At 39.6% G+C, this 24,619-nt stretch overlaps 2 protein-coding genes and 3 long non-coding RNA genes across 7 annotated transcripts; 3 read left to right on the forward strand and 2 right to left on the reverse strand.

The window, feature by feature from the left end:
- The first annotated feature begins 2,008 nt into the window (after positions 1 to 2,008).
- On the forward strand, positions 2,009 to 4,300 carry LOC131015712 (tubulin beta-1 chain-like). The gene is made up of 2 exons (XM_057944132.1): positions 2,009 to 2,933; positions 3,484 to 4,300. The coding sequence occupies exons 1-2, from the start codon at positions 2,270 to 2,272 to the stop codon at positions 4,161 to 4,163; spliced, it is 1,344 nt and encodes a 447-aa protein (XP_057800115.1). The 5' UTR covers positions 2,009 to 2,269; the 3' UTR covers positions 4,164 to 4,300.
- LOC131015713 (uncharacterized) lies at positions 3,356 to 5,863 on the reverse strand. Its single transcript, XR_009098676.1, has 2 exons — positions 5,493 to 5,863; positions 3,356 to 5,068 (listed from the first exon to the last, which is right to left on the reverse strand). It is a non-coding gene; the product is annotated as an uncharacterized LOC131015713 (long non-coding RNA).
- Positions 5,864 to 10,481: 4,618 nt separating this feature from the next.
- LOC131019198 (uncharacterized) lies at positions 10,482 to 11,793 on the forward strand. The gene is made up of 2 exons (XM_057947872.1): positions 10,482 to 11,299; positions 11,375 to 11,793. Exons 1-2 carry the CDS (start codon positions 10,949 to 10,951, stop codon positions 11,504 to 11,506), a joined length of 483 nt encoding a protein of 160 aa, XP_057803855.1. The 5' UTR covers positions 10,482 to 10,948; the 3' UTR covers positions 11,507 to 11,793.
- A 480-nt stretch (positions 11,794 to 12,273) lies between these two features.
- On the reverse strand, positions 12,274 to 13,697 carry LOC131016391 (uncharacterized). Its single transcript, XR_009098938.1, has 2 exons — positions 12,796 to 13,697; positions 12,274 to 12,661 (listed from the first exon to the last, which is right to left on the reverse strand). It is a non-coding gene; the product is annotated as an uncharacterized LOC131016391 (long non-coding RNA).
- A 346-nt stretch (positions 13,698 to 14,043) lies between these two features.
- On the forward strand, positions 14,044 to 23,717 carry LOC131016392 (uncharacterized). Of its 3 annotated transcripts, none has more exons than XR_009098940.1 (3): positions 14,055 to 14,608; positions 14,898 to 15,035; positions 23,479 to 23,717. It is a non-coding gene; the product is annotated as an uncharacterized LOC131016392 (long non-coding RNA). The 3 variants fall into 3 exon arrangements; XR_009098941.1 differs by lacking the exon at positions 23,479 to 23,717 and adding an exon at positions 20,476 to 21,464; XR_009098939.1 differs by lacking the exon at positions 23,479 to 23,717 and having other exon boundaries at positions 14,044 to 14,608; positions 14,898 to 15,229.
- The last annotated feature ends 902 nt before the right edge of the window (positions 23,718 to 24,619 follow it).

Below are 24,619 nucleotides of genomic sequence, written 5' to 3' on the forward strand. Positions count from 1 at the left end.
GGTAAAAATTGGAATTCACTTCCATTGCTACTCATCTATCCCATTTCTGAATCCTTAACCACCTCGATGTGTATGGAAAACTATGACTTCTTGGTGTTGTAATCATTCGGATGTTACGTAAGGCTTGGTCAAATATTTGATGAATCGTTAAATTGAATGCATGACAAAAAGAGATAAAGAAATGACAGTAAAGAAAATTGCCAACACAGTGAAAATTTTGATAAGCCCGATAAAGCATGCGATTTTACTATATGTTAAAGTTAATTTCAGTGTTTGATTGGCGTTGGTTTTGCACACCTTTATTATCCTTTAATAATGAGTTGAGACGCGTGGTTGGCTGAACCACTTCATAAATGGGACTACATGAATAAATAATGGTCATTTTACAAGATGAGACAAAAGGGAAAAATGGGACTACACAAATGATATACTGTAAGTTTTGAAGTTTAATTAAATCAATGAGAATGTTTTCGTGAATAATGTACACGAATATCTAAAAGAACTCTTGATTGTGATAAATTTTTAAAGAGAGAAAAAAATTGCTTCGATTGCGATGACGACGTGGCGGCAGCAAGTTGTAGAACAAAATATCTGGCATGTTTAATAAAACAACACTGCCTCACTGGTTCTTCACTGACAATATATGTATACGTACATATATAATCACTTTTAATAACAATATCACACAGATTTCAATAGTAAATCTTGATCTCAATAACTAAGTAGCGTAGTTTAGTAGTAACACATCAATATAATTGGTTAACAATGTGTGCTAACTTACGAGTAGAGAATAAAGCCAAAAAAGAACAGCGTGATTGGAATAATTTATAAAATTCATATGTCGTGTAATTTTCAACAAATCATAATGAATTCTCCACAGTTATGCTAGTATTAAATTTGTCTTATCATTTTGTGCCTGTTAAATCAAGGAACAGTTAATTAGGCTATTTAATTACTCCTAAAGGGCCCTTCCAAAATGGTAAAATCAACAACGAAAGCAATGAACCCAAAATCAATAATCAACAACAAAAGCAATGTAACAGAGGAATACGCAAAAAGTTGTTGTATCTAAATGGTTTATTCTGTGCTATTTCTTGTCTGTTCTGCTCGGTCTTTTTTGAACCCTCATGTGTGGACTGAACTGCCTAGTATTGTGATTGGTCTTCCGACTCTCGGGTGTTCTTATTCGTCTTCTAAATAAATTTCCTTTTACCTAAAAAAAAAGTTATACTAACTAAATTTGGTTAAAAATGAGATGAGTACAACATTGGATCCCATACCATACGCCATTGTTACAATCTGGAAATGAGAGAGAAGTTTGTAATAAAAATAGAGATATGATCATCGACAGTGAGACACTCATTGCATCAATAATTGAAGCTTCCTATACCTATTCTTCCACACCTTCTTCTCTCTCAATTAAGATGCCAGATTAGTACACAAGTTGGCAACCGACGATTATTATGTCTAAACTCATTCATTATCATTAAGGAACACTAATTATCACCTAAAAAGTGATTAATTAAGAATAACATCACATCCCACCCTCCAAAAATAATGACACTAAGATTTCTAAATCTCCTACCATGTTCATAGACTTGACTTCACGTGAACAGTTAAAATGTATATAAAAATTAAAATGATGACTTATAATATTATAATAAATTTTATGTTAATAAAAAATTTATTAAAATAATCAATATAATAGTGACTGGTACAGTGACACAATCAGTCATAAATGGTATAGTCATAAATTAACTAAATTGACCAAATAACACATTGAATGTAGACCGAAACCGAAATTCACGAAACATATATCGTGACAATGGTGGGAGCCATAAATGGTATAGTCGATATGTATATGTTTTTCAATTTTTGGACAAGGTCATAAATGGGATTATAATTATATGAAGAAAGAGATAGATATATGGGTTGGAGCAAATCTTGGATTTTTATGCAGCCCACATGAGATATGATGCAGTTAGTTGCCTTGTCTCCTTTCCATTCCAGCTCAGAAACTCCTGTTGATCCTTGACATGGTGGCCGAAAAAACAAGCCCACATTAAATTATTAAACTCTAACCATCGATATATTCTTATCTCTTCACATTTAAATATGCAAAAGAAATATCAACGTCTCAATCATATCATACATACTATAATTAATCATCTCCCCCTTCACTACAAAAACACCAACACTACTCTCCTCTCCATAGCCTATAGCTACTACAACTTGGGTTGATCCATCAAAGATACAGAAAAACAAGAAAATGAGAGAAATTCTTCACATCCAAGCAGGGCAATGCGGCAACCAAATCGGCGGCAAGTTCTGGGAAGTGGTGTGCGAAGAGCACGGCATCAACGAGGTCGGAAACTACGTGGGGACGTCGAAAAACGAGCTGGAAAGGATCAACGTTTACTACAACGAGGCTAGCGGAGGGCGGTACGTGCCCCGGGCGGTGCTGATGGACCTGGAGCCCGGGACGATGGACAGCCTGAGAACCGGGCCTTACGGGAAGATATTCCGGCCGGATAACTTCGTGTTCGGGCAGAACGGCGCCGGGAATAACTGGGCCAAGGGGCACTACACGGAGGGAGCAGAGCTGATCGACTCTGTTCTCGACGTGGTTCGGAAAGAAGCAGAGAACTGCGACTGCCTGCAAGGCTTTCAGGTATGCCACTCCTTGGGAGGGGGCACGGGCTCTGGGATGGGGACTCTCCTCATCTCCAAGATCAGAGAAGAGTACCCTGACCGCATGATGCTCACATTCTCCGTCTTCCCTTCCCCCAAGGTCTCCGACACCGTCGTCGAGCCCTACAACGCCACCCTCTCCGTCCACCAGCTCGTCGAGAACGCCGACGAGTGCATGGTCCTCGACAACGAGGCCCTCTACGACATCTGCTTCCGCACCCTCAAGCTCACCAACCCAAGCTGTAAGTATACTACTACTCCCTCCGTCCCCCCCTAAATATACATAGTTGACCACGACACCAACTTTAATATAAAGTTGTTTTAAATATTGATAGTGAAGTAAGAGTCTCATAATGAGGGTATTGTTAAATAGATTATGGATAAATAATATAAATTATAAAGGTAAAATTGTGAAAATTATGTGTGCGGGGGCGGATTTAGGACACAGTGAGATTTCATCGGATGATTCTAATGAATTTTTAGTAAAGAAAATCGGTCGGATCTTAAAATAATTATTTGAAATTATACAATTATGATCAGACGGGATTAACATATATAGATTTTTTTTTAAAATCATATATACAGGTAAGATAAAAAGAATTGACCGGGCAGTGGTTAAGGGTGCCTGGCCTAAAAAACCGTCCATGTATGTATGAGATAATACTGTCTAAAAATAGAGTATGTATAAATTTAAAAAACGTACCAAAAGTGAAATGTATGCATAAATATAGGTTAAGTAAAGTAAAAAGAGTATGGTGTGATCTGGTCTGATTATATTAATATAATATACAGTCGGCGACCTGAACCACCTGATCTCGACGACGATGAGCGGGGTGACCTGCTGCCTGCGGTTCCCGGGGCAGCTGAACTCGGACCTGCGGAAACTGGCGGTGAACCTCATCCCGTTTCCGCGGCTGCACTTCTTCATGGTGGGGTTCGCCCCGCTGACCTCGCGCGGCTCGCAGCAGTACCGGGCGCTGACGATCCCGGAGCTGACGCAGCAGATGTGGGACGCGAAGAACATGATGTGCGCGGCCGACCCGCGGCACGGGCGGTACCTGACGGCGTCGGCGATGTTCCGGGGCAAGATGAGCACCAAGGAGGTGGACGAGCAGATGATCAACGTGCAGAACAAGAACTCGTCCTACTTCGTGGAGTGGATCCCCAACAACGTCAAGTCCAGCGTGTGCGACGTCCCCCCCACGGGCCTGTCCATGTCGTCCACCTTCGTCGGGAACTCCACGTCCATACAGGAGATGTTCCGGCGGGTGTCGGAGCAGTTCACCGTCATGTTTAGGAGGAAGGCTTTCTTGCATTGGTACACCGGGGAAGGCATGGACGAGATGGAGTTCACCGAGGCCGAGAGCAACATGAATGATCTCGTGTCCGAGTATCAGCAGTATCAGGATGCCAATGCGGATAATGAAGGAGAGTATGATGATGAAGATGATCAGGATGCCATTGCCAATTGATGCCCTGCCCACCTCAAACGTCTTCTCTTTTCTCTACTGTTTTCTTTTCTGCAGCTTTTGAATTGTATTTTTTGTGTACGCGAGTGTATATGCTTGAATCAACCAATAATGGCCGTCATTTGTTGTTGTGATTATTATATGTTTCCTAATTAATTTATTGATTGGTTATTATAGGGGCTATTTCATCACTACCAATTTCAAATGTATTAATATGCATGTTTTGTATTTATAGGTTTAGGATCAAGTGAGAATGAGATTTTTACGTGAGAATTAATAGAGAATAATACATGCACAAACGTCTAAAATTCATAAATTTGAGATGAACAAATTAATATTCCATCCGTCCTATAAGAGTCTGCACTAATTTCTATTTTTGGATGTCCCATAAAAATGTGCACTTTCCTTTTCTGAACCCCTTCTTCCACTAATTAATAAAAGTGGGTCCCTTCTTTTACTAATAACATACTCACCTAATATTTATTAAAACACGTGACATCAACAATCATGCACCACTCTTATGGAACGGAGGTAGTATAACATATGAATAATCACATTAAAAAATATAAATGCATAAATTTGAATGAACAAATTAATATTATACATTAGGAGAGCAAAATATGCAGTGCCTATTGTTAGAGTATACGTTATACTCACTTATATAGATATTTTGAAAGTATTAGCATATGTACTTCCTGAAGTAAGAATAATATCACTCATTGTGCTAGTTGTGTCAGGGATATATAGTGCAAAGCTTATCTGTTCGCGAATTTTTAGAAGCTGTTTTGAGAGTTTTCTCTTGGCGAATCTTGAGAATTTGCACAACTTCTTATCTTCTGATTGAATGAAGTCTTGTTTGGAGCATAATTACAGAGACTCTGACCTCTTCGAGTTGGGACTTCTCTACACTACAAGAATTTCGCTAATACACAACATGAGAAAACTGTTGTCTATTAAAAAATAGCATGTTATAAATGAATTTCTAGTTTATATAGGGGGAGCTAATAGACAAAATCGTTGTCTATTTCGACTGCGATTTTTTTAAATAGATTACTATTTCTCTGCATCTTGTCTATCAACAAATAGACAACGATTTGTCTATTTATTGATTGACAACAGAGTTGTGTTGGATGTCTATTTGTCTATTTTATTTTGCAATTTATTTATTTATTTTTATTTTTTCAAACGTTTATTTCATTAATACTAAAAACTCATATCCAACAAAGAAAAAGAGCACAAAACTTGGGCTCGCCAGTGTGTGATCGTGTTCAATCCAATAATTATCAAAACTATGATCAAATTTGCTTCAATTTCAATTAAAAAATATCAAACCTCAAAAGGTATGAACATGCTTCCGGAGTCGTCGTGGTGGTGTTCTTGCTCCGGGAGTTGTTGCGGCTCTGCGACACCGGCGTCGAGCAAAGGCTCTCCAGAGGGAAGACCACGGCTAGAACGACGACGTCGTGGAGAAGGTGCATTAGACAGCGGCCGAGCAGGTGATGTGCAGCGACTGCTAGGGTTTCACAAACCCTAACTGCAGAAAAATGGTGGACCAGGTCGGGCACGGGTGAAAGGGTCGTGAACTGGGTCTGCTACGCGGGTTTGGGCCTGGAGCGCGGTTTGGGCTTACGTTATGGGCCTAAGCGCTGGGCTAGGCGCTGCTGGCTGTCTTGTGTGTGTTTTGGGGCCCATTTTTCGGCCCAATGAGATTTATTATTATTATTATTATTATTATTATTATTATTATTTTCTACTTTTAATGTAATAGCTATAATGTATGGTCTAATTAGAATCAAAAAGGAAAAAAAGATTACATGTTGCATGACAGAAAATCTCATATTTTAATGACAACGAAATACTACCTCCGTCCATAAAAAATATTTCATTTTTGCCATTTTGGGACGTTCATAAAAATTAGTCTCTTTTTATATTTGAAAATTTTCTATCACATGGTGGACCTCTTCTCCACTTACAATACAATTAATTATAATTATTAACATTACTTTTTAAATGGGTCCATTTCTCCACTTACAATACATTAATCATTTTTATTAAGATCTGTGGCGTTTCTTTCTAGGATTTTTTTTTGTTGACGGAGTGAGTATACAAAGCCTCATTGCGAGCTCAATTATGTAAACAGGGAGGATAGATGCATAGCGTACAATCTTAGAGGCCAATGTCTACACTCATAAATTAAACAGGTCGTCGCTCAAAAATAATCTACACGAAGAAAGGTCATCGGGAGGTCTCGTATACCTACTTGTTTCTTTGCGTGCAAGACTAGAATATATCACTTCACTTTTCTTCCTTGTTCGAATTCACTTCCTCGTTCTACTCATCTTCCTATTTCTTCCGTTCTTCATCTTCTTCATCTTCTTTTGGAAGATTAGCTGGCATTGGTGGGGTAGTGGAGTTTTTATTGGGCTCAACTTAGGAAATATATCTGGTCTCATTCCCGGCTTTGGCCTATCCTACTTCTTGGCTAAATTGAGAGGCGAACGATGGGTCATCTTCTTTTCATCGGGAGCCATACCCACCACAAATGACCGCCGGTAGCCACTCATCGTCCTCACGGCCGGAATTCTCCTGAAACAATTCATAGGTGGCAACAGGCTTGAAGAAGTAGGTTTAAATGGAGTTCAAAGAATAGGAGAAAATGGGGGGCTCCCCGGCGCGGAGGCCGACAGGATGGAGAAGGCGAAGAACATCATAGGAGACGGCACGTACAAGTAAGTGAGGTCAGTTTACCGGGTTGTCTCAGCTGCTTTGCCGAGTGGCCACCATCTTATATCTGCTAAACGCACCACTACAATTTGAGAAGGCGACTGCTTTAAGCTAATGACCCTATTTTTAATGTAATAGATTAGAATGAAATTCTACGAATGGGTCGCGAAGAACTTATTTATTTTATTTATGTTGTTATTGGCATGTCGTAGGTTTTATTCCTTATGTAATAGCATGTAGTGTATGTCTATGCGTTGGATATCGCAGTTATAACATATCCATTTTTTTTTTGTTGATATTTATTTATTTACAACACTTAGAAGAGCATGCTAGGTTTAAATAATATTTGTTGGGAACCTTGTGGAATATTCTAATCCTTGTTTTGATGATACCAAAATCCATAGGTCTTAATTGTAATAGACTAGAACTGTTTGAACTCAAGTGTTAGAGTTCGTTTCTAGTTTAGCTTGCGGTTCTGAAGACTGAAGACTGAAGGACGAAGGACTGAAGACTGAAGATACCAATTGAAGTATCAGTTGAAGAATCAGTTCGGAACTGATTACTTAATGCGTGCCGCGTGAACTCAGCAGACTGATACTAAAGTCAAGTATCAGTTAAACATTCTTCCTCGGACTGAACTTCCAACGTTCAAAGGAAGCCACGTACTCCAAAAGCACAGCCGCATTAAATGCAGAGATCTCAGGATCATCCCTCTCTGCAGAGGTAATTCCTATTTGGTGGCTACTTTATCAGAGACGTCACATCTCCTGCTCTACAACATAGTCGTTTCCACCAAACAAGGAACCTCGAAGATTGAAGCCTTAGCCCAAATTCGAAATGCTCTCCAACGGAAGAAATCTTGAAGACGTTCTCCGCCAACGGATCTATTCAAGACCTCTCCTATAAATAGCGCTCGAGGATCACTTCAATCTTCACCGATTCAACGACATAAGCTGAAACTCTGCCAAAATAGTTTCTCAGCCAAAAGCTTAACCTCCCCAAAGCTTGAATCGAAGAAGAGAATTCCAAAGCCAAAAAGCAGTCACTGCTGATTACACACATTCTCTTAGACCTTAGGCAAACCTCTGTTTACCCAGAAGCCTAGGTCAAACTTGCTCCAAAGAACTCGTTCTTTGAAGTATAGTTGGCAAGTTTTCAAACCTCCTTTCGAGAGATAGAATCGAGTGTTTGAGTGGTAAAGGAGTTCAGGAAGGTACTCTGACTCCGTGAGATCCTAGTGCAGGTAGTGCTAGGAGTGAAAAATCCAATGCGAGTGAAGTGTTGGTGCTGAAGATTGGATCTTCAGTTGTTTCGGTTGTGTGCACCCGGCAAGCATACGAATAGGTTTGTAGTGCACCAGTTAAGCACTTGTGGAGTGGATTATTGGTCTGATCAACCGACCGTGGATGTAGGAAGTGTTTTCCGAACCACGTAAAATTCTCTGTGTTATTTACAGCTTTCAGTTTTACATTCTTACTTGTGTTCTTACTTTTGATAAACTGAATTCTGATTAACTGCAAAGAGAAACCTAAGACTAACAACGTGCTCAACCGAGGCTATTACGAAACAAAGTTATTTCCGCTGCGTATGTTATCAGTTTGACTGATCTATCCTCTGATAGTCAGGAAGACTTGTAACATCTCTGTCTTAGCAAACTCGACTGAAGCCTTAACGTGCATCAGTTAAGTTCCAATGACTTAATTGATAACTCCTTACTAAAGAGTTTTTCAGTATCAGTCGTCAACCCTGTTTGGTCAAAACTCCTTTCTGTTAACAGGTGTCTTTGTTTGTTTGTAAAGTTTCGTTTTGATCTCTATCTTGAGATCCCTCTGTTTTAGAGGAGAAAAATAGCCCATAGGTGTATTCCCCCCCCCCATACACCTATTCGAGACCCTCCGGACCTAACAATATTTATTAAGTATGTTTTAGAATTTCTAAGAGCATTACTATGGGCAGATAAGGAGGTATCTTGCTGAGTTACGAAGGGTAGATAGAGAGGGTAGGTTTGAGTTATTGTTAGGGGAACACTACAAGAAACTGGGCGACTAGCGACGGAATTTTCCGTCGCTAATCCCCAAATTTTCGTCGCTAATTTCAATCAACGACGGAAGGCCGACGGAGGCCGTCTGTCGCCGTAAAAGTGGTTGCTAAATTGAATACCGACGAAATTTTATTTTCGTCGCTAATTTTCCGACGGAAATAACGACGGCGCGGCCGTCGACGGGGAACGACGACGAAGGTGTCGACGAAAACAGCGACAAAATTTTTCGTCGCTAGATAGCGACAGACTGAAATTCCGTCGTTGTTCGGCGGGTCAACTTTAGTGACGGACTACGATTCCGTCGCTATTTGTCCGCTCCATATTTAACGACGGACTTAAATTCCGTCACTGATTTTAAAAAAAATATATATATATAATTTGCTCTACCCAGTTATCGACGTCCTATTATACACTTTTATTCTAGTATATTATCAATACACCAATCACCAAAAACACAAAATCAATAAAATATTAAAATTCTAAAATATCGTTCATATAGTCATAACATAACAAAATATTTAAGTGTTAAGAAACATAATAGAAATAGTCAAGTATTCAAAGTACAGAAACACAACATAATAATCAAGATGATGGTCCGGTGGGTGGAGTGGGAAAATGCTGTGTTTAAGGGAATGTATTTGGGCTCACTAATCAAGGGTTTCAAACATAGTTGCAGGCCACTAATTGGGCTAGATGGTTGCTTCCTAAAAACCTATTTAGGAGGTATATTCTTATGTGCTATAGGGAAAGATGGAAATAATCAGATGTTTCCCATAGCATGGACAGTGGTAGAAATTGAAAACGAAGATAATTGAAGTTGGTTCCTCATAGAAATGGATACACGTTCATTTCAGATCAACAAAAGGTAATGTTATTCATACTTTCTTTCCTTTAATTATTTCCATTGAGTGCTTGATTTATTTGTATGTGTTCGATCCTTAATGCAGTTTGATTTATTTGTACGGATTATTTTGTAACATAGCTTAAAATTATGAATGTTAAGACACCAAATTAAAGTCAATATAATATACATATAATGTTCATACAAAATTCACTACTTGAACATACATGCATTTCATCCCATATATACGGTATATATCACTAATTTACATGCACTTATATATATATATATATATATATATATATATATATATATATATATATATATATATATATATTAAGTATGCAGCAATCCTACTTGTACGGAGATAGGTATACAGTCATTTGATAATTGACTAAAAATAAATGAAGACTTGAATGTTTTTCTGGAATATCTTCATGGGTGCCCTTGAAAAGTTGAACATTTGACCTTTTAATTTTGATCAGATGTATGCCAAAGACTACTTGTTTTCCGTTGACCCTGTTCAGAGTTGAAGATTAAAATTTATTAATTTTGATAGATGTAAATTTAAATTCTGGAGATTAAAAAGGAGGGTGACAGTATAGAACAAGGATTTGTCAAGAACTTAAGGAGTTTAGGTTTAGTATCTTATTCCTCAAGTTATATTATTATTCGTGTGAATGCACCTCATTTATAGAACTTGTGTTATTGCTTTTCTAGTTCATTTGTCATGGTTCTGATACTATTCATAATCTGTGCAACTTTGTAGAGAACTGCAGCTTGTTTAAATCAAGAAAGCTGTGTTTGTTTTGATTTTCAATTTTATCTTAAAATCACAGGGATTGGAGAAAGTTGTGGCTGCTCTGACACCTTTTGCAGAGCATAGAAATTGTGCACTTCACGTGTACATGAACTGGAAGAAGGAGCATAAGGGTGCAACTTTGAAAATTTTCTTTTGGAGGGCTGTTAGAAGCACTTATCTTGAGGAGTACAAGACATGATACTATATGTCCTAACATTAGAAAGAAGCTTGAGAAGGTTAGGGCAACATGTGGAAATTGTGTTGTTCATCCTGCACTGGGGGGAAAGTTCGAGGTCCACCATTACAATGATAAATTTGTTGTGCACTTAGGGAACCGTAGTTGCACTTGTAGAGTTTGGGACCTATCTGGCATACCTTGTATGCATGTGGTGGCTGCCATTCATTTCATGAATCATGATCCAGTTCACTACGTGCATCAATATTATTCTGTCGAGAAATATTTGCTAGGATATCAATGTGGACTAGAACCTGTTAGAGGGGAAAAAATGTGGCCAGAGGTTTCTGGATTTAAGGTGAAGCCACCTATGATCTTAAAAAAAGCTGGAAGGCCCAAAAAGAAAAGAATTAGGGGCATTGCTGAACGAGATCCAGCAAATCCGAATAAGTTGAAGAAGGATGGGATGCAAATGGCTTGCAAAAACTGTGGAGGAGTAGGGCATAACAAACGACCGTGCAAGGTAGATCGAGTGGAGCTTCCAACCAAAGAAAAGGTATCATTGTTTTTAAATTTTGTATATTAATTTGGCTAGTGTTATTTACACACACGTTGATCTGGTCCTTTTCAGGGGAAAAGAGGACAGTCGGCTAAACAAAATCCACCTGTAGCAGCAGCTTCTACATCCATGGGTAAGTCAAGAAAAACACCACAAGCAAGTGAAGCATCTACTATTGCCAAAGAGAGGAACTTTGCTAGATAAGGTGTTGGTGTCTTCATAGCTGAGGGAACTGGGAATATCTATACTCATGCGCCATTACAGAGAAGAGTGTATCATGTACATTGTGATAGAGGAGTAACTTCAAACTCTACTCAAAATCAAGTACTGTCTTCCACACAAGAAAGCATTAATGCCTCTGATAATGCACCCATGGATTAGATAGGTTTATAGCATTCTTTCATGTTACTTGGGTTTTGATGTTGTAAGCCTGAAGCATCTATATCTGTTTTGTGGAAACGTTTTCCATTTGGAACTTTAATTTGTGTTGTGGGAACTAAATATGTTGTTCTTGACAGATTTGGAACTTTCATTCTTTTTCTGATTTTGATCTTTTTCTTTTAATAGCTTATGCTTCTTTTAATGGTGATTGTATTGCTGTCATTTGGGGTGAATCTCAATTATAAAGACAAAACATTTGGTAGCTCCTATATTATCTGGTATCTTAATTATAAAGATAAAAGAACTTCCATTTTGTCTAACTTTTGCAATTACTACTGTTTTCTCTATATTTTAGCAATAACTAATATGCTGAAAAATGTCAGAATGCATATCGAGTGGCTGTTGACTGATAAAATGAGTTGTTAGAAGGAACTCTTGATGGAAATATTTATATTCTGTTATAGATTTGCTTCCTGTTTCTAATAATGCAACGAGTCTTGAAGAGACATTTCTAATGTTTTATCTTGACAAAGCAAAGAGAAGTGAAGAAGCTTGCTCAAACAGAGGCATTATTAAACCAAGCCAACACAGAAAGAAGAAAAGAAATTACTCTTATCCAAGAATTGCATGATATAGTCTTTACAAAACATGAATCTCAAGATTCCAGATGAACAAAACATGAACAAAACATGAAATCTAGTCTAGAAACTTCACCACTACACAATTACGACATTAATTTCACCAGAACATATAAAACTACACAAGATCCTACAATAAAGTACAGTACTATCAGCTTTCATTCCAATTCGTTTGCCAACTTCCCCAACTCTTGAACCTTAAAGTTAGTTTCTTCCAGCCTCAACTTCATGCCATCCAATTCTTCACATTTGCCTCTGAAGTTCACTTGTTCTAATAGCTTATCCATTTCATTTTTGATGTTGTTGAAGCACAATTTGTAGTAAGATGTCAATTCAGAATCTACCCATTGCCACAAGCCACAATCATCCGAAATCAAGCAATTCATAATTGAGGCATATACAACAACAAAACAAGCAAAAAAATATTTCAACTCAGCTTCAACGACAGGAGTACAATCTTCTCGGTAGACTCACCTTCCTTCGTGAACAATAGTAGAATCTTCTCTCTGGATACTTCGGAGTGTGTGAGGTCTCCTCGACAGCTACAATACCATGGCCACACAACTTCTGAAATCCACCACTGGAGTCTCTTGCGCTAGTTGAGTTCGACATCGAAGCCTGGTCCCTTGCTCACCAATCAGTTAATTACTATTAAGATAACAGATGTAGCATCAACATAATGACAACATCAAGATAACATATATAGCTTAGAAAGCAACGATGTGAAAACGAAGCAGCAGCAGCTTACGCGAAGATAAAACACAAACATGTTTCACGGTAAGAAAACTAGAAAAAACTCAAGTACAATGTGCAAAACTCACTTCAAAAAGCTTCTGCCCAATGCGATTTCACGGTAAGAAAAATGTGCATAACTCACTTCAACTTAATTAAACCTGGTCGTGGCGAGCTTGAATCTCTGCAACTGTGAAAGCAACGAACCCTAGCTGTCGATTTTCGCCTTACCCTCGCGAGCCCAAAAGTGAAATCGCTCGCCTGAAAAATCGCTCGTGAAATCTGAAATTGCTCGCGAACCGTAGCCGTCGATTTAGAGATACCCGTCGCTCGCCCGAAATCGGCCCCCTACGGCCGGCGCGATGGCGAATTGGTCCGACACGATCGAAATCGCTGTGAAATGCAGCAAAGCGTGAGTTCAATGCAGTCTGCGGCCTGAATCCCTGCAGCTGAAAAACGCTCGCCTGAAATCTCTTGTCGCTCATCTAAAATCGGCAGTCTGCGGCCAGTGAAATCGGCCCCCTGAGTTCGGCCAACGCAATGACACCCTGCTCCGGCGAGGTGTGCTCGGCCGTTAGTTGAGTGAGGGTGCGTGCGTGAGTGGAGTGAGGGAGAGAGAGTGCGCGAGTTTTGTTGTAATTTGATTTAGGGATTTCAAATTTTAGGAGTTTGATTTAATGAGCAAAACGATGTAGTTTTGGCCAATCTTCTCAACCACGTCATTTAAATGCTTTCGCCAGCGTGCTTATGTGGATTTTCGGCTTCCAACTCATCTTCACGGTTGGCAGATTTAGTGGTTATGTGCAAAATAAAAAAATAGATAAATGTGATGTATTTGGAGGCGAATTTTAAAAATGACGTGCAATATCAGAATTAAGTGAAAGGTGATGTATTTACAGACAATTACTCCTATAAAAAATTTAAATAAGTACCCAATTTTTATATTGAATCTAAACTACCCCTGAATTAAAAACTAAAAAATAACCGTTCTTTTCCATCTCTATCAATTCTCAATTCTCTCATTCGACCTGTCCCTCTCTGCGTGATTCTAGAAATCTCCACCTCCACAGCGACATCATCGTAGATCTCGTCGTCGTCGTCGGCACCGCCGTCGAAAGCGGATCTTCTGTAGCAGATGGGGATTCCGATCCAGTACGTGAGGGAAGTGAAGGAAGGGCGGGAGGTGTGGGTGCGGCACAGGAAGGAGGCGACATAGCGGCTGGAGCAGCTGGAGTCAGAGAAGGCCGAAGGCGCAACAAAGCTTGAGGGAGGAGGAGATGGCGTATGTTACCAGGATGAAAGGAGAGTACATGGAGCCAGTGGCGGATCAGGAGAGCCCCCAAATTTTGAATGTTTTTTTTTAATTTTTATATATATAAATAAAAAATAATAGTAATAAAACTAAATACTCCATGCTGTAAAACACAAACGGGACAGACTAAATTTGAAACCCTTCTTGCTTGCTGCCGCTTCCAGAGTCGCCCCTGTCCGGCCACAACACCACCGCCGCTCGCGTTCCACGCCGACGCTGCGTCGGCTGCTCGTGACTCTCACAGTGAGTTTGAATTTTTTCCTCTGTTTTTCAATTAGATTAGAATTTGGGCTTTTTTTCTTTTTGTTGAGCAGTAGCTAGATTTTTCAATTTATGAGTTAGCCAATTTTTTGAGTGGAGGACAGAGGGGGTAGCCGATTTTTCAATTTATGAGTTAGCCAATTTTTATGTCAAAGTTTGATCAAGGGCGGTTATTTCCTTGTCTCACTTTCACGATCAAAACATAAATAATTGAGCACCTTTGCTGCTATCTCAAAAATTAATTGGTTCTTTTGTTTTCAAACTGTTTCAGCATCCGCCATCCGTGATGGATGTATGGGCATAGATATTGGGCCATATTCTATTAAATATTCGACGAAACTCTTGATTCTACTAAGACAATCATCTGGAATGGCCTTATGAATTCGACAAGTTTGCAGCTGGAACAGAGGTATTCATTATGTGTTAAATTGCATTACAGTAGATATCTGTATGTTTACAGTGACGCCTAGTGTCATTTTGCTGGACACATTGTTGAGATGTTAGAGCTTTTCTTGTAGAGCGGTAGGCCTAAAAATGCTAATAATCGTCACCACCGTGACTGGATATATCTTGGTGCAATAGTGGAGTTTTTTGCTTTCGTAACTATCTTCTTGATGGTAGTAATGACTTGTTTTCCAAGGCACAACCCCTCATCTGTTACCTCTAGATGGTAGTAATTGAGTTATGTTTTTTGTGGTTTTTTCAATAAGAAAAAAAAAATACAAGTGATGAGAAATTGATGTGGATATAATTAAATATTCAAGGTTGCATGTGTCAAATTATTGTGGAAGTGAGTTTGTGTTGTTAATATTTTTGAATTCACAATCAACTCGATCAATTCACAACTGAATCGATAGTGTTGGTTATGAATTCGAGTTTTAAAGTAAGGATTCATAACTAGTTGTTTTGGTTGTGAATTCGAGTTTTAAAACTATAATTCACAACTTGAATGTAGATTGGTTGTGAATTTAAATTTTAAAGCTCGAATTCACAACTAATTGTCTTGGTTGGGAATTGAGTTTTAAAACTAGAATTTACAACACAAATATAGATTGATTGCGAATTCGAGTTTTAAAGTTAGAATTCACAGCTGATTGTCTTGGTTGTGAATTCAAGTTTTAAAATTAGAATTCACAACTTGAATATAGATTAGTTGTGAATTCGAGCTTTAAAAAATTGAATTCACAATAAAAAATAATATTGGTTCTGAATTTAAGTTTTAAAGCTTAAATTCACAATTAGTTGTGATTGTGAATTCGAGTTTTAAAACTTGAATGCACAATAGAAAATAACGTTGGTTGTGAATTCGAGTTTTAAAACTTGAATGCACAATAGAAAATAACGTTGGTTGTGAACTATAATGCACGGATTCGCCGGAAATCAACGCCCTGCAGTATCCGATTCGCGCGGGGGGCGGGTGCGGGCGCGATTCGCGTGGGATTCGCACGGGATTCGCCACCTGGCGAATCCCCCCCAAAAAAAAAAAAAAATTGGATTCGCGAATCGGATTCGCGAATCTTCACACAGCAGACATGGCGGTGGTGGCCGGTGGCTATGGCGCCTCGCCGTCGCCAAGGAGGAAGGCGGAGCAGCGACTTGTCGCTGCTGAAATCGTCGGGGGTGCGAAAAAGTGGGAGAGAAGCAGGAACAGTGGGGTGGGTATCGTGAGGCGCACGGGGTACCGTCGGGTTGAGTCACAGAACCGAGGGAGAGGTGGCCGGAGTTCGGAGAGGGAGGCTGGGGCGGATGTTGCGGGTAGCAGAGAGAGAGAGAGGGAACGATTTTGGTGAAGAAGGAGAAGGGGAAAGTGTTTTAGACTGTTAGGGTTGGGTTTAGCTGGGCCTATTTTGGTGAAGAAGGAGAAGGGGCTGGGCCTAGCTGGGCCGATTTTGGGCTACCTTATATTTAAAGGTTGGCTCCATTTTTAGTTAAGAAAAGGTTGGCTCCATTTTTAGTTAAGAAAGGCTTGTTAATGAAATACATTAATTAGATTATATAAATAGTTTGATTTAATTATTTTAAGGATGATGCATAATAATTGGTATTTGATTGGTTATATATAATAAAATATATAAATATATATGGTATTTGATTGGTTATATATAATAAAATATATAAATATAATAGACGTATCCTTCACGAATCGCACCCTATAATTTTTAAAAATCCGTATCCCCGCGCCCGAATCGTATCGCTCCCGCACCCGCCCCCTCGCACCTGTGCAATCTAGGTTGTGAATTTAAGTTTTAAAACTTAAATTCACAACTAGTTGTTTTGGTTGTGAATTCGAGTTTTAAAACTCGAATTCACAACATGAATATAAATTGGTTGTGAATTCGAGTTTTTAAAGTTATAATTCACAACTAGTTGTCTTTATTGTGAATTTGAATTTTAAAACTAGAATTCACAACTCGAATATAGATTGATTGTGAATTTGAGTTTTAAAACTTGAATTCACAACTCGAATATAGATTGATTGTGAATTTGAGTTTTAAAACTTGAATTCACAACTAGTTATCTTGGTTGTGATTCAAGTTTTAAAATCCAAATTCACAACTAGTTGTCTTCGTTGTGAATTTGAATTTTAAAACTAAAATTCACAATTCGAATATAGATTGGTTTGTGAATTCAAATTTTAAAACTCAAATTTGACTATTTTCTTTTCAATTTTTAGGTTTTGGGCCTAATTTTTTTTCAACTTTTGACTATACATATGTTTCCAAAATAATTCAAATTCACGCCTCTTGTCCAATGTTGTGAAAAGCTTAAGGCGGGATTGAGGCGTTTTGCCTCTTCGAGGCGAGGCGGTAAGCCTCGAGGCGGTTTGAGGCGTAAGCTTCACACCGAGCACAAAAAAAAACTCATAATAAATTTAAACAACAAATAACACCAAATACAATTAATATATAAATTATGAGTTTAAAAGTCTTAAAATAATTAACCTAAAAGCTGAAAATATATCAAAAAAACCAAATTCTCCAATTTGTCAAATATTTAAAATTTTAATCATAACGATCCTCATCATTCACCATGAGTAGGGCTGGGAATTTCGGGATCGGGTAATCGGGTACCCGATACCCGACCCGAAAAAATCGGGTATCGGGTACCCTATACCCGAAAAATTCGGGATCGGGGTCGGGGTCGGGGTCGGGGTCGGGTATTTAGGGTGTGAAAAAATCGGGTATCGGGTATACCCGATCGCGTATCGGGTATACCCGAATTACCCGATTTTTTAATTAATACTCCCTCCGTCCACGAAAAAGAGTCCCATTTGCCCTCTTTTTTTTGTCCATGAAAAAGAGTTCCATTTCACTTTTTGTACCATTTTACCCTCTTTTAACATCTCTATTTATTTTATTTGCCCTTATGGACCCACCATAATTAAATCTTAATCTATTTTTTAATTAAATCCTTCCCATTATTAAATTCGGTCAAATGAATCATCACCTAATTAAATCCTTCCCTAATTGGCAAAACCCTACTTTCTGAAAATCTCGCCGCGTCGCCTTCTTTCTTCTTCTTCTTCTTCTTCTTCTTCATCGGGAAAGAGAGAGGGGATGCAAAGGGGTTCACGCCCTCTCTCTCTTCTCAAACTCTCACGCACCCTTGAACCCAGACGCCGCGCCGCCTTCATCTCTCTCTCCGGCGAAGGTGACAGCAGCGAGGGTTGCGGCCGCCGCGGTTCCCTCTCCGGCGAAGCCGCGCCTGAGCGCCGCTCCCCTGGCTTCATCTCTCTCTCTCACCACTCAGCCCTAAATCCCCAAAATCCCGAATCTACCCTAAATCCCCTAGCTTCATCTCTCTCTCTCTCTCACCGCTTCCCTGAGCGCCACGACCGGAAGGCCACTTCTCCGTTCCCGGCCGAACAGCCGCCGCCGAGCCCATCGTCTGAAAGCACCGCCTCACTGATCTCGTTGCCTCGCTCCCTCTGAGCTCGAAACCCTAAGGCGCCGCCTCCTCTGCTCTACCTGCGCGAGTAGCTTCAAAGCGAAGCTACTGCTACTCGATTTGGTCTGTAATTTCTTAAATTTGTTGCTGGAATTGATTTGTTGAATTTGTTCAAATTTGTTGTTGGAATTTCCTGAATTTGTTGCTGAAATTTCTTAAATTTGTTGTTGGAATCGATTTGTTGAATTAGTTGCTGAAATTTATTTTTGGAATTTCTTGAATTTGTTGGTGAATTGAGAATTGATTTACTTCTTGAATTTGTTGAATCGATTTGTTGAATTTACTTCTTGAATCGATTTGTTGAATTGAGAATTGATTTACTTCTTGAATTGGAATTTCAATTGAGAATTTGTTGAATCGATCTGTTCTTGAATTTGTTTGGAATCGATTTAAAGTTAAATTATTGACATCAAAAGTTAATTGAGAATTAAGGACTTTAAAAGTCATATTAACACTACCCCTATAAATTTACTTCTCTCTCCACTTACACCTACTTTAACAACTTTCTTAAAACCCGTGCCGAGTCCCAAATGGGACTCTTTTTCATGGACGGAGGGAGTATATTTTAATTACCCGCCCCGTGTTTCGTCCTCCCCAAATCATCCTAATTTCCCAAACCCAAGTCCCAACCGATTCATCCCAATTCCCAAATCATCTCGTCCTCCCCAAATCATCCCAATTTCCCAAACCCAAGTCCCAGCCGATTCATCCCAATTCCCAAATCATCTCGTCCTCCCCAAATCATCCCAATTTCCCAAACCCAAGTCCCAGCCGGCCATCCCACTCGCCACTCCAGTCTCCAGCCCGGCGTGGGAGGCGGCGCCCCTCGCCAGTCGTCCCAGCCTCCCCAGCAGCAGCCGTGCAGGTAACTCCTCGCCGTCGCCGCCGCAGCAGCCGTGTAGGTAACTCCCCGCCGTTCGACCCTCGCCCCGCCGTTCGCCGCCGCAGCAACTCCCACCGCGACCCTCGCCCCGCCGTTCTTCTTCTTCTTCTTTTTTTTTTTTTTAATACATATTTCGAATTTATGCAGTTGATTTGGAAGAGATCCGTCGATTGATCGGGTAATTAGGGTACCCGAATACCCGATTCGGGTACCCGAGTCGGGTATTAGGGTACCCGATTTCATTTTCGGGGTCGGGGTCGGGTATAGGGTTTTGGAGATTTTCAGGTTCGGGTACCCGATTTTTTCGGGTAGGGTACCCGAACCCGACCCGATTCCCAGGCCTAACCATGAGAACCATGTGTAGGATTTGAACTGCCATCTCCATAATTAACCATATCATTAAATTGTTCTTGATGCTTTTCTTTATCCATCTTCTCATTCTTCATGTAATCTAATATTTCTTATTTGACTTCATCCGGAACTTTTGGGCAAGCTGTATCATTCTTATCTGTACAAGCAAGATGATTCTTCATTCTACCAACTCCACCCTTAATATCTTGTTTGCAAAAGTTGCATTCAAGATATTTATATAATTTTCCTGTTACGGGAATTTCTTTCCCGTACTTCCAAGCTGGATCCTTTCGACTCATGATTGAAAACAACTAGTAAAATTAATATAATCAAGTTAATATCAATGTTATGATACCAATTAATTAATATAATAGAACATACATCGGGAAAAAGAATACAACAATGTATATTGACTTAGAAACAACCATAAAACTTGAAATAAATAATAACATATAAACATATACCTTGTATTGTATATAATTAATTAATAAAATAGAATATATCGCATGCTTTGATATTCTGGTATTCGGTATTTAACTTGGAATTTAAACACTTTGTTTTTGCATGCTTCTTAACTTATGTTGAACTATAAATTGGATAACTTTGCATGCTATGTAGTACGGTAATAGTAATAATAAAAAAAATTAAATCTTGAATGACTTTGAAGGTCCAAGGGCTGTGAGATGAGAGTCCCAACAACCGGGATTGCTCCAGTGTCGACCTCTGTGTCTTTAGCCATCTCGCGAGGTCGTGAAGGCCTTGGCGTGAACGGATCAACATCAGTCACAACAATCTCACCCTCTCCAACAGTAGGGAGATGAGGAACAGGGAGGGTCTCACAGATGGGGCTCATCAACTGCTCGGTAGTATCGATGGCCTCGGTAGTGTCGATGGTCATCGGAGTAATAAAGGATAAGTATCCGAAAGTCGGGGAGTACATCCCGGGAGAATACATGGGGTAATGGTGGTCCAAGACGGCAATAGGAGGAACCTCCCCTTCGGGCATAATGCCCTGAGGAAGTGAAGGAAGAGGGTCAGTAATCGGCTGGGAGCTAGGAAGGTCTAGTCCCAATGCCACAAAAGGATCATCAGTCTCATGAAGACCCTGAGGCTGGCTCTCAGCGTCTCCCTCTCGGGTGTCACTCTCTATCAGATAAAAGTACGACGGGTTCGCATTAACCACGAAACGGCTAATTAGAATGGCTATGTACTCTGGAAATCGCACCTCGAAACCTTCCATTACCAACGGGTCATAGAAGTCAGGGGCTATGAAATGACACCAAGCCTACCAATGAGGTGGCATCTTATGCGGCAGGATCTGCATGGCCTGCTGAGCAGTGACCCCGTACTCTACGGCATCAATCCACCTGTGGTGGAAGCGAGCCAAAAACTCTCTTATAGACTCATGGTGCTCCAAGGTACAGTCATAGAAGGCTTGCACTATTTCAAATCCGTTTGCCATGCTATAAACAAAAATAACAACTCTTGTTACTCAAACTATGTCAAGAATGACTTACTCGCTTATTACTCAATAACATACTCGTTTGTCGGTGTTCCTCTAGGATTCCCGTAGTGCATTAGTATCAACATTGATTCGGATAAAAATTCCACCATCTCACTTATCCAATCAACCAAAATAAGATATCAAATTATAATTATCACTTTCTCAAAGTTTAATCTCTTATAAAAATTACACCATTCTATAAGAGATTAAACTTTGAGAAAGTGATAATTATAATTTGATATCTTGTTTTGGTAGATTGGATAAGTGAGATGGTGGAATTTTTATCGGAATCAATGTTGATACCAATGCACTACGAGAATCCTAGAGGAACACCGACAAACGAGTATGTTATTGAGTAATAAGCGAGTAAATCATTATTGACTTAGTTTGAGTAACACGAATTGTTATTTTTGTTTATAGCATGACAGACGGATTTGAAATAGTGCAAGCCTTCTATGACTGTACCTTGGAGCACCATGAGTATGACTCGCTTCCACCACATGTGGATTGATGCCGTAGAGTACGAGGTCACTGCTCAGCAGGCCATGCAAATCCTGCCGCATAAGATGCCACCTCATTGGCAGGTTTGGTGTCATTTCATAGCCCCTGACTTCTATGACCCGTTGGTAACGAGAGGTTTCGAGGTGCGATTTCCAGAGTACATAACCATTCTGATTAGCCGTTTCATGTTAATGCGAACCCGTCGTACTTTTATCTGACAGAGAGTGACACCCGAGAGGGAGAGACTGAGAGCCAGCCTCAGGGTCTTTCTGAGACTGATGATCCTTTTGTGGCATTGGGACTAGACCTTCCTAGCTCCCAGCCGATTACTGACCCTCTTCATTCACTTCGTTAGGGCATTCTGCCCGAAGAGGAGGTTCCTCCTATTGTTGTCTTGGACCCCCATTATCCCATGTATTCTCCCGGGATGTACTCCCCGACTTTCGGATACTTATCCTTTATTACTCTGATGACAATCGACACTACCGAGGCCATGATACTACCGAGCAGTTGATGAGCCCCTTCCGTGAGACCCTCTCTGTTCCTCCTCTCCCTACTGTTGGAGAGGGTGAGATTGTTGTGATTGATGTTGATCCGTTCACGCCAGGGCCTTCACGACCTCGCGAGATGGCTAAAGACACAGAGGTCGACACTGGAGCAGTCCTGGTTGTTGGGACTCTCATCTCACAGCCCTTGGCCCTTCATAGCATGGGTCTAGCCTTCGAGACGGACGTTCCCCGAGGAGATCCGATTCGAGAGAGTCCTAGTTGTTGGGACTCTCATCTCACAGCCCTTGGCCCTTCATAGCATGGGTCTAGCCTTCGAGACGGACGTTCCCCGAGGAGATCCGATTCGAGAGAGAGCCGCCCTTTGACCCATTCTGCCGTGCCGACTCTGACAGTGAGGACGGCGTGCCTCATATGCCTCGTTTGGGTGACGCTCGAGAGGATGACGGTGATGATGCTATGGGGGATGAAAGCGACGATGGTAGCAGAGATGATGGTAGAGGTAATGGGTGGTTATGGTATTGATATGCTAGTACTGAGTAGAGATGCATATATAGTAGCTTTGTTTAGATAGCCTTTAGATTTAGATGGCAATGGATAGTTCCATCCCAAGCCATAGGGCTTTGTACTTATTTTGTTAGGCCCCTATAGTACACAGGTAACAGATAGTATCTGTACCCAGTTGTAGGGCTGCTTGTACATGGACGCAGTATAGATGCAGTAGCTAGGTCTTTAACAGAGTAGTACTTTGTACTGACCTATAGCAGTATATAGATCATAGTATAAAATTTTTGTACAAAAGAAGTCCTTGTTGAGGCAATTTTCATGGTATATATATGATTGGCCAAAGCGGCCATTTTGATTAAATGAGAAATGTGATTACTTGTTTTGATGCATTGTTATGAAGTATTTGACAATTTGCAATGTTAGAGATGCATATATCATGCCGGAAAGAATTGAAATGTTGCTCTTAGAGCTATATGTCAACCTTGCCCTTTTCAATGCATCAACAGGATTTAGTGAGATTAAAAAAAATACCTGTTCATGTTTTTATGTCATAAACTCATTTGCATCATCATAATAATATTATTAGTCTGCAGACAATTTATATTCAGGGTATGTGCCAACTATGAGAACTCATATATCATATATGTATTAGGTGAAGAGAAGGAGGCCTCCTTCAAATCACCGTGATCGGCCGACTAGAGACGGCTCACGATCACCTCTGCGCACAAAACCTTAACTGTCATATAAATCAGTCAAAGGCTGATATCTTGCATCGTGATCATAGTCATGTCTTTCATAGAGGCAACATATCACATTTCATTCTCATCAATAGTAAATATGGCAAGTTGACAATTTTCATAATACTCATCAATAATACTTCAACTTGCTTCATTTTCATAAGATTTGCATTTGAACTCATTATCATGGTAGCTTGCCATAATAGAGTTAGAATAAATCCCACCAGTCTCAAGGGTCGATGACGTAGAGCTCCGAGTCGTACTAACGCCGGCCGTCACTCGAACCTTTGGTGGCGCACGTGGTTTAGATTGCCATGCGACAAAATAAACTCTAGTTAGAAATTCATCTAACTAATATCTAATACTCATACTCTCATCATATGCTTAATCTCAACTTATAACTTCTACACTATTTACCCAATTGGACCTCCCAATTTAATTGGATATCTTATCCAATCAAAAGACTCTCAATCTTATAGGTAAATAGCACTCAAATAATTTACATAGTCATTCACACTTCAAATTAATCAATTATTCCACATAATACATTTTCACAATTTATCTCAATAATCAAATGACTTAAAAGTCACTCTATGAAACTGGAAAAAGATAAGTAAATTCTCAAATATTCATGTAAGCTATGGAATATATATATATATATATATATATATATATATATATATATATATATATATATATATTCTAGTAGCATTTTCATGACATAACATGGTGTATTTCTCCACCAAAACTTTAAAATTCTCAATACAATATCAAAAGTAAGAAATTTCGAACACCTACAACTTACTACCTCTGCACTGCCTCGTCTTTAAAGAATAAACTGTTTCATATCATAAATCTCCTGGATTCAAGACTTTTACCGTTGAAAACCTCTTTGAGTCTAGTTTCGTTTAAAAAAAAGTAGGTTGAAACACTCCAAGTGGTTTAAGAGATATGGATGTTTTCCCACGGTTTACCAGATTCGGCAGTTTCGGACAACTGGAAGTTAAGATCTTTGAAAAATAGTAAACGTTGCCCAAATAGCTTGAAATTCGGTGT

Source organism: Salvia miltiorrhiza, chromosome 3, assembly GCF_028751815.1.
Source record: "Salvia miltiorrhiza cultivar Shanhuang (shh) chromosome 3, IMPLAD_Smil_shh, whole genome shotgun sequence".
In the NCBI taxonomy this organism is placed as follows: Eukaryota; Viridiplantae; Streptophyta; class Magnoliopsida; order Lamiales; family Lamiaceae; genus Salvia; species Salvia miltiorrhiza.